The sequence below is a fragment of the Tachysurus fulvidraco genome, chromosome 12 (genome assembly GCF_022655615.1).
Source record: "Tachysurus fulvidraco isolate hzauxx_2018 chromosome 12, HZAU_PFXX_2.0, whole genome shotgun sequence".
Classification (NCBI taxonomy): Eukaryota; Metazoa; Chordata; class Actinopteri; order Siluriformes; family Bagridae; genus Tachysurus; species Tachysurus fulvidraco.
Window position 1 is genome coordinate 25,995,421 of NC_062529.1, and position 15,121 is coordinate 26,010,541.

The window sequence follows — 15,121 nt, forward strand, 5'->3', positions numbered from 1 at the left end:
CACTCACACACACACACACACACACACACACACACACACACTACGGACAATTTTCCAGAGATGCCAATCAACCTACCATGCATGTCTTTGGACCGGGGGAGGAAACCGGAGTACCCGGAGGAAACCCCCGAGGCACGGGGAGAACATGCAAACTCCACACACACAAGGCGGAGGTGGGAATCGAACCCCTGACCCTGGAGGTGTGAGGCGAACATGCTAACGACTAAGCCACCGTGCTCCCCCCCCCCCACACACACACAAACTGAACAGTTCATGTATCACTTTTGATTTTAAAATACAAAGATTTATTTTCATTGAATCAAGATCACGTTTTATTAACAACATAAAAAATCGGGTTCGGCTCAAATTCAGGTTTATTTTAAGTTCAGTTCGTTAAATTCATGTTCGGCTTTTTTTCAACTAAGGTGTAAATATTTAAAAATAGAATTTCAGTCTGAAATCAGTCACAGATGTTTAAAATAATGTTAAAAAAACATTTATAAAAATTTGGAACTACAAATTATTAAAACTTTAAATAAAAAAATGATATAATTCTGATGTTAATGTCAGTGACACGAACGTCACTCCGCGGAATTAAAATCATTTTAATATATTAAACGTCATTTAAAAAGTCTGTATGAAGTCTAAAATGTCCAACAACAAAAACAACACACATTAAACAGCCTTCAAATTACAGAATTAAAGATTTTATTAAAACTCCACCATTAAGTGGTTCATATTATACTCATTTATTAACACACAAACAGGAAAACGTCGACAACGAGGAAAAATAATTACTTACATGAGTCTCTGATTCACATAAAGACATAAAAAAAAAGAACACTAAGCGTTTAAATACGTTAACACGAGAAAAGTCAGTTTGATTTTGAGCTTTAATGCATTGGATGACTTTAAAATCTCAGTAAATTTACGATCAAATTCTGAAAGGAAACGTAAGAGTTAACATTTTTTTTAGAAATAAGACAAACGGGCGTTTAGCGCGTAGTTATTACGGTGTAAAGTTTACAGTTTAACATGACGATCACGTTCAGTTAAAGTCAGAAATGAAACCTGTTGGCTACATACATCGCTCCAGCTGTTTGGGCTCAAATATAACAGTAGACAAGCTGTGTGTTAAATAGTAAGATGTTTTATGTCATCGGCAAACATCTGACCACATTCGAGTTGCATTAGCAACTAAACTTTAGCTTAGATTCAACGCATGCTAGCAACAGAGCTCCTCTTACGGAAGATCGAGACTACACACCGATTTGGATAAAGATGTTATAAAGTGCTTCATTTCTTTAAAACCGGTTAATAAATATTAGATTTTTTTTTACATTCACGTTATTATAATAATGATGCCGGTGTGTAAAATACTCTAATCGACACACACCGGTATATTAATGGAACAACCTCGACCAATCAGGACACACGATACTTTTTTCCGGCACATCAAAACATGCCGTACTTCTCTCAGCCAATCGAAACACAGCGTATCGCTATAGAATTAACTTTAGGAACATAAACATAAACATCTTGTATTTTGAATTCAATCATAATTTGGATTATTTTTTTAATACATTCTGGTCATGTGATATTATTATGATTTATTATTTATACTACGTTATCGAAATTGTGCAAATTTAATAATAAAGTTGTTAATATACCACGTCGGTGTTCTGTGTTCTGTCTAACGTTGTGTACTGTACGTATTTGTGCAGATTTTAGTAGAGAAGTTTGTCTCTTGTTTTGAGGGAGATTGAGTTGGCAGTAAAAAGTGAGCGGTGTGACACAAAACATCACGATACTTGGTCATGACTTTATCGTAATACTTAGCTAGCTAAGGTTTGTGTTTTTAGGTGTCCTGCTATAGAAAAGTGTTAAAACTGTTGGTTTAGTATTTAAAATGAATACAAATAAAACTGAACACCATCCAGGGAACGTTGCTACGAAATAGAACAGTTGCTACAATACTCTGAAAAACGTAGTGTGAGACACGACACTGTCAAAGTCATGTCGCTCAGCTACGGTGGCCTGTAAACACAAACCAACAGAAACACTGAAACGTCAACAGGAAACAGAAAGGGACTGAACTTCACGCGTTCCTTTTACTCGCTGCTGGACATGAACATCTATAAACCTACTTACGTTTGGATTTGTGTTCGTTTTTATCAGTCTTACATCGTACGCTGATGTTATTTCAGATACGCTGACGGAGTAACACACTTAAGGGCTTTGTGGCTGCAAGGAAATAATCAGGGATGCTGGGAGTGATACAGACCGAACTGAAGAGTTGTACTTATTTTATACCGGAGAAATTTTATTCATTCATTCATTCATTTCCTACCGCTTATCCGAACTTCTCGGGTCACGGGGAGCCTGTGTCTTCAGGCGCCATCGGGCATTGAGGCAGGATACACCCTGGACGGAGTGCCAACCCATCACAGGGCACACACACACACACACACACACTACGGACAATTTTCCAGAGATGCCAATCAACCTACTTTGCATGTCTTTGGACCAGGGGAGGAAACGGAGTACCCGGGGGAAACCCCCGAGGCACGGGGAGAACATGCAAACTCCACATACACAAGGTGGAGGTGGGAATTGAACCCCCAACCCTGGAGGTGTGAGGCGAACGTGCTAACCACTAAGCCACTGTGTCCCCGGAGAAATTTTAAAGCAAAACAATTGCGGAATTTAATCGCGGAATTTAATGTTAAAGAATAATGTTCTGCATTTATACTTTTAAATAAATTCCCAATTTAAACCTAGTATCCGTCAAAAGTCTCAAAACACCTAAAACTCCTACAGCTTTAACTCTGTTACAAAGTGCCGACGCTGGAGACTCCTTTTATGAATGTTACCTGGAAACGTTTCCCCTTACGGAAACGTCCCTGTGAACAAGCTGTTACCAAGGAAACCATAAGGCATCGGAGCCAGTACGTTAACAAAAACCCGCAATACGGTCAGAGCTGCTGTTAGAGAGAATTAATCAACACCTGACCAATCAGAGAGCAGGATTCAGTAGCTTTGTGGTGTAGAACGAATTGAAAACAACATTCAACAACAAACGCGTATCGTTCCATAAACTCGGCCCTTTTCTGTATCGTTAATGTACTTGGGTTTTTGTTCTGTGATGCATTTCCAGGCCACCGTACTCATCTCTATTACTTCATTATTAGCAAAGAAAAAAAAAACAAAACCCTGAACCTTTTAGAAACACCTAAAATTTCTTTGGAACTTTAACCGTTAACCTACATTCAATCAAATCTGGTCACGACGAGACGAAGAAACGTTCAGAGCTCAAGCTGACCAGCGGTGTGAAGTTGTGGGGTTGTTGGATCGCTGAGGAGGAAGGCACTGAAAAAATCTCATATCCCAGTGAGACGCTCCAGCATTCAGGAAAAATACAAATCTAAAAAACATCCAACACTTTAGTTTGTTTTTGTTTACTTTGGGAAAATAAATCTGCCAAAGTCGTTAGAAAAAGTTTCCTACCTCTCCATTAATATGATCACAATATACTTATAAAAAAATACCAAAAAATTCTTCAGATACTATTTGGTGGTTAATTTATCTTTTATCTTTATATGTATGTATTTAGATCAGAAATTTTGGCAGCGTTGTATATATTAAAATCGTTTTCTTGGCGCTTTGTCGTCTTCTCAGGGACGTTTAACGTTTAAAACAGAAATTCCGAAAGAAGGAAAATCCACATCACAGTGTTGAGCCCAGGCTGCAGGCGGATGGCAAACGAGTCTCTGTTACTTCCACTCCATCTCCTACATTAGAGCGAGTCTGTGTAGCTAAATTTCACCCATCCTGCTGCAGACAGTCGGCATGGTAACCGGAGGCATGGCAACAGCATCTGGTAGTGGCGAGGAACGACGCCCTGGACGTTTCGCTCGAAGTAGCCGAAGAGACGAAACCACCAGACACGAGAGAACGCGTTAATCTGCGAATCCTGCTTCAAACACTGAGGAGAAACAGAATACAAACATTATTTATTTATTTATTGTTATAATAAGTACAATTGTGCATCCAAAGTGCACACACACACACACACAGCAGTGAACACACACACACACCGTGAACACACACCCGGAGCAGTGGGCAGCCATTTATGCTGTGGCGCCCGGGGAGCAGTTGGGGGGTTCGGTGCCTTGCTCAAGGGCACCTCAGTCGTGGCCGGCCCGAGACTCGAACCCACAACCTTAGGGTTACGAGTCAGACTCTCTAAGCATTAGGCCACGACTTGCCCCAAATGGCTATTAAAGGGACGTTTCCACACCTGAGACTGTTGTGTCTGTACCTCCACTCTACCTCCACTTCTTCTGTAGCTTTTAGAACTCTCATCTCTTCCTTACCCTGACTCATCCTCCTCACTACCCTTGGACTTCGGCCACAGACACTTTTCTCCCCACTCTTTCCTCAACCATGGACCATCTCTGTCCCTTTAACACTAAACCCAAGAAGACTTCTTGTTCTTCTCCTTGGCTTTCAGATCAGCAGAGGGATAGCCAAGATCTGCATCCAACTGTAATTTCTTCCACCCTTACCGTATGCTCCTGGCCAGGTTCTCTACAGACGCGACGTCTGCTCAAGACCCATGTAAGCTACACAACATCTCCTCCTCACTACTCAACCCCCAGCTCCACCTGCTTCATTCTACCTGACTGCTGAAGACTTGAATCAGGTTGAGGATTTAGAAAATCTGCCAGACCTTCACTTCTGCCCGTAGTAGCAGAAGAGGTTTTGCAACTGCTCCAGTCTTGCAATCTTACCACCTGCCCACTGGATCCAGTCCCTTTCTCTATGCTCCAGACCATCTCACAAGACCATCTCCCTTCATCACCACCATCATCAATAGATCCCTAACATCTGGTCATGTACCAACTACCTTCAAGACAGCAAGGGTTATTCCCATCCTGAAGAAACCTGCTCTGGATCCATCAGACATCCGTAACTCCAGACCGGTATCACTTCTCTCTTTTCTTTCAAAACGTATTGTCTATAATCAACTGTCTGTCCTTTTGGAGGTCTCTGAGAAACTAAATGCTGCTAGATCAGCCAAGCTTCATCTGTCTTCGTCCTCCTCGACCTTATGGCAACATCTGATACGGTCAACCACAAGATTCTCTTGTCCACCCTCAGGAGTCTTGGAATTGGCAGATCGGCTTGGGAATGGTTTTCTTCCTACAGGGAAGGGTGCTTATATCAGGTAACATGGTGGGGAGTGACATCTGCACCATGCAAATTCTCCACTGGTATCCCACAGGGCTCAGTATTTGGTCCACTTCTTTTATCCCTATACAAACTCACACTTTTGGTAAAGTTATTTCCTCACATGGGTTCTCTAACCACTGCTATGCTGATGACACTCAACTCTTATTCTCTTTCCCTCCCTCAGACACAACATCTTCTGTTCGGATCTCAGCATGTCCATCAGACATATCATCGTGGATGACGGCTCATCATCTGAAACTCGATCCCAGCAAAACTGAACTTCTGATCATCATGTGATCCATCCCCAGGTCACGATCTTACAATATCCCTACACAATGATCTGCTCTTCCCTTCAGTCACAGCTCACAACCTTGGGGTAACTGTGGACACTCATCTGTCCTTTTCCTCACACGTTGTGAATGTGACATGTTCATGTCGGTTTCTTCTCTACAACGTCAGAAGGATTCAGTCATTTTTTCCCCACACAGGCTGCTCAGGTACGTGTTCAGTCTCTTGTCATGACAACACTGGACTACTGCAGCTCTCTCTGTCAGGTCTACATATGAACACAATTCATCCTCTGTAAATGATCCATAATGCAGCTGTGTGACTTGTCTTCAACCTGCCTAAGTTCTCCACACCACCACACTGCTGTGTTCCTCCACTGGCTCCTGTAGCTGAACACATCAGATATAAACCTCAAAGCCCTCAGCACTCCTCACACTGCACCTCGTACCCTCAGATCTACAGCACTGCTCCACTGGTCCCACCATCTCTCAGGGGAAGAGGTAAGTATACAATAAGACTCTGTTCTGTTCTGGCACCAGGGTGATGGAATGAACTTCCCCTAGAGGTCCGAACGGCTGAGTCTCTTCGAAGGACGGGTGAAGACCTACCTCTTTCTTAAATATCTGAACAACTTTGAGAGAAATACAGGCTGCTCTACAAATGGCCTGCATGGTCGAGTTGCCAGGAGAAAGCCGTTACTGCTCACAAGCCACAAAAAGGACCCTCCTTCAGAACACCAGACAGAACCTAGCCAAGCCTCACGGCTTCTGGAGCAGAGTCATGTGGCGTGATGAGACCACAACTAAACTTTATAGTCACAACACTATGTTTGGAGAGAAATCAACAAGGTCTACTGTGAAAGGTACACCATCCCCACTGTAAAGCGTGGTGGTGGATCACGTATGTTCTGGGGCTGTGTGAGCTCCAGGGCACAGGGAAGGTAAGAAACATTGATGCCAAGATGAATGCAGCATGTTATTAGGTAATACTGTTAGACAATTTGTATTCTATTGCTCTATACTCTGCCCTGATCCAGAGCGACTTACATTTTTATCTCTTTATATATATATACACACACAACTGAGCAATTGAGAGTTAAGGGCCTCGCTCAGGGCCCAGCATTGGCAGCTTGGTGGGAATCGAACTCACAACCATCCGATTGGTAGCACAACACCTTAACCACTAGGCTACCACGTCCCTGTTTTGAGCATGGGATGCTCTCAGATGTTCCAACATGTCAATGATCCAAAACACAAGGCAAGGTCGTCTCTCCACCTGTTACGGCAGAAAAAGGTGAAGCTTCTGGAGACCATCACAGCCTCCTGACCTCAATATCATTCAGCGACTTTAAGGAGACCTCAAAAGTGCAGTTTGTGCAGAAACCGGAGGCATTTGGCCAAGAAGAATGAGCAGCTTTACCACCTTAGAGAATTGACTTTTTAACGGGGATCATTTTTGTTACGTTTTCTTCGACGATTGTGACATTCTTTTATGCCTTATGTATAAATTTGTGTCTTATAAGAAATAAAATACATTTGTTTTGCCTTCTCGCTCAAGATCTCTTTAAAGAATTGTACACATCGCAAACTTGACTTATTTTTATTTATTTATTACCCGTTAGTCTATTTACTAATTATTTGCTATTATTTTGTATAATTATTATTATTTACTATTATTTACTCCTTTGTTTACTAATATTTTAAAGTACAAATAAAGTATAATAATTTATTAGCAAAAACATTAATTGCATTTATTAAAAATTACAAAAATGTTCTTTGATGTTAGGGGGTTGCTAGGGCCTTTGTCTGTGGTTGCTATGGCATATATGCTATGAGTGGGAGGTGCTTGCTCTCATCTTACACATGATCGCTAGGCTACTGATTGGTTGTTGTTACATGGTTGCTACAATGTTCAAGGTGGTTGCTATACTGTTGCTAAGTGGTTGTTATCTTAGATGGTTATGTTACTGCTATGGTATTGTACATGGTTGCTAGGGTGTTCCGGATAGTTGCTAGGGATGTTTTTTCTGGATCTCTCACCCTCCGAATGGAAAAGTGAGTCACAGGAGTAACTCAGGCCACACCCACCTGCTGATTTGCCAGAGTGTGGTACCACCAGAAGAGACGTGTGGTGATGAAGTACGCCACCACCACATCCACCGTGTAGTGATCATGAGCCCATAGGATGCAGAAAATCCCACTGACACTCAGAGCGAGACACACCCAGTGATAGGGCCAGAACCTCCGTGGAGAATCTACACATACACGCACGCACACAGACACACACACGCACGCACGCACACACACACACACACACACACACACACACACACACACACACACACACACACACACGTTCACTTTAGTACACTAACAGATGTACAACAGAAAGTAGTGTAAAGGCAAATATTACCACCAGACCACACAACTGTGTTCTTCTGTGTGTGTGTGTGTGTGTGTGTGTGTGTGTGTGTGTGTGTGTGTGTGTGTGTGTGTGTGGTGTGTGAAAGGAAGGGGGGGGGGAGACAGAAAGAGAGAGAGAGAGAGAGTGAGAGAGAGAGAGAGAGAGATCAGAGAGAATGGATACACAGAAGCTCTCGCTCCCCTCCTGATCTCGCTTCTGTATCTTTATCTCTTGCTTATCTTTCTCTCTCTCTCCATCCCTCCTCTCTCTCTCTTTCCTCTCTCTCTTCTCTCCCTATGTAGCTCTCGCTACTCATTATTCTATTAACGATCTCCTCCTCTTTCTCGCTCTATCTCTCTACTAGCGCCTCTTCGCATCTCTCATTATCTCTCGTCTTTCTACTCACTCTATCTCGATCGTCACCTACTATCTCTCGATATCTTCTCTCGTCTCTCTGTATCTCTATCTCTCTCTATCTTCTGCTTTCTCTCTCTATCTCTTTATCTCTCGTCTCATCTCTCTCTACCTCTCTCTGCTCTTCTTCTCTTTCTCTCTCTCCCTCTTTCTCCTCTCTTTTCTTTTCTCTTTTCTACAAACTCCTTCTTTCTCTCTATCTCTCTCTCTCTCTCTTCTCTTCGCTCTTTCCATCTTTCTCTCTATCTTCCTCTACTCTACTCTTTACTCTCTCTTTCTTTCTCTCGTCTCTCTTTCTTTTTTCTCTCTCTCTCTCTCTCTCCCTCTCTCTCTCGCTCCTTTTCTCTCTTTCGTTTATTTCCTCTCTCGCTCTCCTCTCTCTCTTCTCCTCGCTATCCTCTCCCTTCTTTCCCCTCTCTCCTCTCTTTCTCTGTCTTCTCATTCTCTCCTCTCTCCCCTATCTCTCTTCTCTCTCTCCCTCTTCTCTCTCCCCTCTCTCTCCCGCTCTCTCTCTCTCTCTCTCTCTCCCTCTCCTCCGTCCCTCTCTCTCTAGCTCACTCTCGTCTCCCCCCTCTCTCTGAGAAAGAGAGAGAAAGAGACAGAGAGAGAGAGAGAGAATGCAGACTTACACTCTTTAATAAACAGGTATGTTAGTGTTAACATGACAGTGTGGCCGCTGTACAGATAATCCCCACACAGGGAGTGAGAGCCCGTGATGGACAGACCGCCGCCCAACATCATCTTCATAATGCGCCTCAGCTGAGCCTCTCTGTCACCGAACAACTGTAACACACACAGAGGAATAAAAATATCAATACAAGGAAGAGAAAGAAAGAAAATTAAAAGATCAAATAAAGATCAGAGAACTGATAAAGAACAAAAAATCAGAAAAGAGGAAAATGTTCGATTGAAAGAATCGAACAAAGCAAAAAGAGAATAAAAAGATAGAAAACAACAGAAGAAAACTAAACGGTAAGGTTTTGTGTTTCTGTACAAGTGAGACGCCTCAGTGAGAGGAGCTGAGATGTCTGTTACACAACAGCTTCTTACATCTTCACATTTTCTTTCTCTAAACTTTTACTGAACCTTTTAACTGGAACTAAATTAATCAGGATTCAAATTAATTAGGAACTAAATGTCGAAATGGATAAAAATTATTTTACTGACGTCTACTTAACAAAAATATTAAGTTGAAACTTTACAATTAAAGGTGCGGTCTCCGCTGTTTGTAAGCCAATGTTGACATATAAAATCACCAAAACAAACACGCCCCTAACCCAAACGGGTCCCACCCCTGTATCGATAGCTCCGCCCACACGTACGTACGTAACCCAGGCGACTAACAGAAAGAAACGTGTCTTTATCATAGCTGAAGGGAAGAACAATACGATTGTAGATAAACAAACAAGCAAAAATGCCACACAAGCATAATGATGTAAAGGACAAAGGCATATATTAGTTCTGTGTAACAAAGCAAAACCAACGTTACTCACCTATCGAGAAGGAAAAAAGCGCCTCGGCGTCTTAAGTAAAGTCGGCCACATATTCACAGGTCGGAGTTTCCCGAGTCGATAACTCCTGAGCTAAACGCTGTTACTACACAAAACGCGGTTGTAGCTGCCTCTCTACATTACTACGATAGAAAAGAGGTGTTATTTGTGTAGTAACAGCGTTTAGCTCAGGAGTTATTGACTCGGGAAACTCCAACCTGTGAATATGTGGCCGACTTCCTGCTCCTTCAGTTCTCTCCAGCGCTGGAAAGCTGATCCTATATTAACACGTCCTACTTCTTGTCCTTATCGTAAGTCTTTCTTCTCTTTCTTTCTTTGTGTTTATCCTCCATGTCGATGTTAAAACCGCTTTCTGCTAACGTCACACACGCACACTAAACGCTCTCTCCGCCCATATCGACAAGCCCCGCCCCTTTCTGCTCATTGGCTACACGTTTGTTTTGTTTTTGTTTAGTTTGTCGTCCCAACTCGGTTTTCTGAAGCATTTCACAAACATCGGAGACCGCACCTTTAACTACTAATATATACCATTAGCATAGTTTTTTAATTAATGATTAGTGAACACCACACATGCTAAGAGTGAACCTGCACACACACACACACATGCACATGCACACACACATGCACACACAAAGACAGAGTTCCTAATTCTATTTATAAATTTTAATAGTTTTAAATTTTAATTTAAAGTGACAGTTTTGCCAAATTATGCCTAGAAGTAATTGAGTTGTATTCTGTATTCTGTGTGTGTGTGTGTGTGTGTGTGTGTGCGTGTGTGTGTGTTACCTTGGGTGCACATTTAAAGTGCATGCCTGGCACAGGTAAGGTGGTGATGTACATGGTAACACATCGGTAGAGGTACAGTGTTCCAACAATAAAGAAGAAACGCCGTCCAACGATGGACCTGAACACACACACACACACACACACACACACACACACACACACACACACACACACACACACATCGAAGGAAAATGCTAGATCAGATATATGATACTGCCAGTGTACTTAACCACCATAACGTTTATAGAGACTAACTTTGTTAACAGATTTATTTATATACTGAGATTCATCTAACACACACACACACACACACACACACACACACACACACACACACACACAATTATTTACAAACCTTCTTTTTATTTACTTTACCTGACAAATCAAACCATGTGTACAATAATCCCATAATGTCATGTAACTTACATCATCTCTTGCTCTCATGACTGCAGTTCAAACTCAAACTAACGGAATAGATTTATTTATTTATATAATTTAATTAATGTATTGTTAAAGAATGTTAAATATTTATCACATGAACAGAAATCTGAAGGGTATCTGATTTAGTCTTTAGGGTACAATGGGGTGTTTAATTAAAGTGACCTTCAGACCCACTCAAGCTGAGAAGGTTCATTGTGTTCTGACAGTAAGTGTAAAGTTACTTTACAGTGTGTGTTACTGATCTGTACTGTAGTGTGTGTGTGTGTGTGTTACTGATCTGTACTGTAGTGTGTGTGTGTGTGTGTTACTGATCTGTACTGTAGTGTGTGTGTGTGTGTGTTACTGATCTGTACTGTAGTGTGTGTGTGTGTGTGTGTTACTGATCTGTACTGTAGTGTGTGTGTGTGTGTGTTAATGATCTGTACTGTAGTGTGTGTGTGTGTGTGTGTGTGTTACTGATCTGTACTGTAGTGTGTGTGTGTGTGTTACTGATCTGTACTGTAGTGTGTGTGTGTGTGTGTGTGTGTGTGTGTGTGTGTGTGTGTGTGTTACTGATCTGTACTGTAGTGTGTGTGTGTGTGTGTGTGTGTTACTGATCTGTACTGTAGTGTGTGTGTGTGTGTGTTACTGATCTGTACTGTAGTGTGTGTGTGTGTGTGTGTGTGTTACTGATATGTACTGTAGTGTGTGTGTGTGTGTGTGTGTGTGTGTGTGTGTGTGTGTGTGTGTGTGTGTGTGTTACTGATCTGTACTGTAGTGTGTGTCTGTGTGTGTGTGTTACCGATCTGTACTGTAGTGTGTGTGTGTCTGTGTTACTGATCTGTACTGTAGTGTGTGTGTGTGTTACTGATCTGTACTGTAGTGTGTGTGTGTGTGTGTGTGTGTTACTGATCTGTACTGTAGTGTGTGTGTGTGTTACTGATCTGTACTGTAGTGTGTGTGTGTGTGTGTGTGTGTGTGTGTGTGTTACAGTGTGTGTGTGTGTGTGTGTTACAGTGTGTGTGTGTGCGTGTTACAGTGTGTGTGTTACTGATCTGTACCGTAGTGTGTGTGTGTGTTACTGATCTGTACTGTAGTGTGTGTGTGTTACTGATCTGTACTGTAGTGTGTGTGTGTGTGTTACTGATCTGTACTGTAGTGTGTGTGTGTGTGTTACTGATCTGTACTGTAGTGTGTGTGTTTGTGTGTGTGTGTGTTACAGTGTGTGTGTGTGTGCGTGTTACAGTGTGTGTGTTACTGATCTGTACTGTAGTGTGTGTGTTTGTGTGTGTGTGTGTTACAGTGTGTGTGTGTGTGTGTTACAGTGTGTGTGTGTGCGTGTTACAGTGTGTGTGTTACTGATCTGTACTGTAGTGTGTGTGCGTGTGTGTGTGTGTTACAGTGTGTGTGTATGTTACAGTGTGTGTGTTACTGATCTGTACTGTAGTGTGTGTGTGTGTGTGTGTGTGTGTGTATGTTACAGTGTGTGTGTTACTGATCTGTACTGTAGTGTGTGTGTGTGTGTGTGTGTTACAGTGTGTGTGTATGTTACAGTGTGTGTGTGTGTGTGTTACTGATCTGTACTGTAGTGTGCGTGTGTGTTACAGTGTGTGTGTGTGTTACAGTGTGTGTGTGTTACAGTGTGTGTGTTACTGATCTGTACTGTAGTGTGTGTGTGTGTGTGTGTGTGTGTGTGTGTGTGTTACAGTGTGTGTGTGTGTTACAGTGTGTGTGTGTTACTGATCTGTACTGTAGTGTGTGTGTGTGTGTGTGTTACTGATCTGTACTGTAGTGTGTGTGTGTTACAGTGTGTGTGTGTGTTACAGTGTGTGTGTTACTGATCTGTACTGTAGTGTGCGTGTGTGTTACAGTGTGTGTGTGTGTTACAGTGTGTGTGTGTTACAGTGTGTGGGTTACTGATCTGTACTGTAGTGTGTGCATGTGTGTTACAGTGTGTGTGTTACTGATCTGTACTGTAGTGTGTGTGTGTGTTAGTGTGTGTGTTACTGATCTGTACTGTAGTGTGTGTGTGTGTTACAGTGTGTGTTACCGTGTGTGTGTTACTGATCTGTACTGTTGTGTGTGTGTGTGTTACAGTGTGTGTGTGTTACTGATCTGTACTGTAGTGTGTGTGTGTGTTACAGTGTGTGTGTGTTACAGTGTGTGTGGGTTACTGATCTGTGCTGTAGTGTGTGCTACAGTGTGTGTGTTACAGTGTGTGTGTTACTGATCTGTACTGTAGTGTGTGTGTGTGTTAGTGTGTGTGTTACTGATCTGTACTGTAGTGTGTGTGTGTTACAGTGTGTGTGTTACTGATCTGTACTGTAGTGTGTGTGTGTGTGTGTGTGTGTGTTACTGTGTGTGTTACTGATCTGTACTGTAGTGTGTGTGTTACAGTGTGTGTGTTACTGTGTGTGCGTGTTACTGATCTGTACTTTAGTGTGTGTTACGGTGTGTGTGTTACAGTGTGTGTTACTGATCTGTACTTTAGTGTATGTGTTTTAGTGTGTGTTACAGTGTGTGTTACTGATCTGTACTTTTGTGTGTGTTACGGTGTGTGTGTTACAGTGTGTGTTACTGATCTGTACTTTTGTGTGTGTTACAGTGTGTTTGTTACAGTGTGTGTTACTGATCTGTACTTTTGTGTGTGTGGTACGGTGTGTGTGTTACAGTGTGTGTTACTGATCTGTACTTTTGTGTGTGTGTTACGGTGTGTGTGTTACAGTGTGTGTTACTGATCTGTACTTTTGTGTGTGTTACAGTGTGTTTGTTACAGTGTGTGTTACTGATCTGTACTTTTGTGTGTGTGGTACGGTGTGTGTGTTACAGTGTGTGCGTGTTATAGTGTGTGTTACAGTGTGTGTGTTACACACTGATGTGTACATTACTGGTGTGTGTTACAGTGTGTGTTACAGTGTTACAGTGTGTGTTACAGTGTGTGTGTTACAGTGTGTGTTTTACACTTTGTTACACACTGAGGTGTACTTTACTAGTGTACGTTACAGTGTGTGTGTTACAGTGTGTTACAGTGTGTGTGTTACAGTGTGTGTTTTACACTTTGTTACACACAGAGGTGTACTTTACTAGTGTACGTTACAGTGTGTGTGTTACAGTGTGTGTGTTACAGTGTATTACAGTGTGTGTTACAGTGTGTGTGTGTTACAGTGTGTGTGTTACAGTGTATTACAGTGTGTGTGTTACAGTGTGTGTGTTACAGTGTATTACAGTGTGTGTATTACAGTGTGTGTCACAGTGTGTGTGTCACAGTGTGTGTGTCACAGTGTGTGTGTGTGTCACAGTGTGTGTGTCACAGTGTGTGCGTGTCACAGTGTGTGTGTCACAGTGTGTGCGTGTCACAGTGTGTGTGTGTCACAGTGTGTGCGTTACAGTGTGTGTGTGTGTGTGCGTTACAGTGTGTGTTACAGTGTGTGTGACTGACCTGTGTTTGAGGTGGATCCACTGTATGAACCAGATGAAGACGAGGAGCATACCGTTGATTTCGCAGATTGAAAACGCCCACTGCACGCGATCAAACAGATCAAAGAACTTGTCCGGCAGGGGCGGAGACTCCTCTTTGGTTGGCACTCGTTCGTGCACGATGGAAATCACAATGGACGTGGTGATGAAGCAGCACAGTGCGTACCCAAAGGCCACGCCCGTTTTGTACCACTCTGTGGGAAACGATGTGCGCTCGCTCTCTGATGGACGAGGGATATGGATCCGGACCGCGTCTGATCGGAACCCGTTCTTCGCCGCCCCATTGAGAATCTCCCCGTTTCCGAGGTGCCCTTTGACATGACGATTGTCTCCATGGTTACCCATGTGTTGGGCGATGTGCAGCGTCTCCAGGCGCTCCTGAAGACGCCTCCCGTTGTCTCCAGCAACCAGACACAGAGGCGGGTTTCGAAAATCCGACTCGGAAAGTCGCAAAAGAGCCTCGCCGTCTACGTCCCTGAGAGCTTCGGAATATTCCAGCATTCCCTCCTCAGCCAGCCAATCAGTAACCTCTGCTGCCGACCAGCTCCCCACCTCCTTCATGGCCGAGTCAGAGAAGGGGTGGAGTC

General features: G+C 42.8%; 1 protein-coding gene across 2 annotated transcripts in view; it reads right to left on the bottom strand.

The window, feature by feature from the left end:
- Positions 1–685: 685 nt before the first annotated feature.
- Positions 686–15,121, bottom strand: part of sgms1a (sphingomyelin synthase 1a) — a 23,640-nt gene continuing 9,204 nt past the window's right edge. For both annotated transcript variants that reach the window (XM_027176680.2, XM_027176678.2), the window contains 5 exons: positions 14,497–15,121; positions 10,638–10,755; positions 8,970–9,123; positions 7,611–7,777; positions 686–3,985 (listed from right to left, as the gene is read on the bottom strand). The exon at positions 14,497–15,121 is cut by the window's right edge and continues 165 nt beyond it. In XM_027176680.2, coding sequence (XP_027032481.1) covers positions 3,797–3,985; positions 7,611–7,777; positions 8,970–9,123; positions 10,638–10,755; positions 14,497–15,095 — 1,227 coding nt within the window. In that variant the 5' untranslated portion in view covers positions 15,096–15,121 and the 3' untranslated portion in view covers positions 686–3,796. The remainder of the gene's footprint in view (positions 3,986–7,610; positions 7,778–8,969; positions 9,124–10,637; positions 10,756–14,496) is intronic.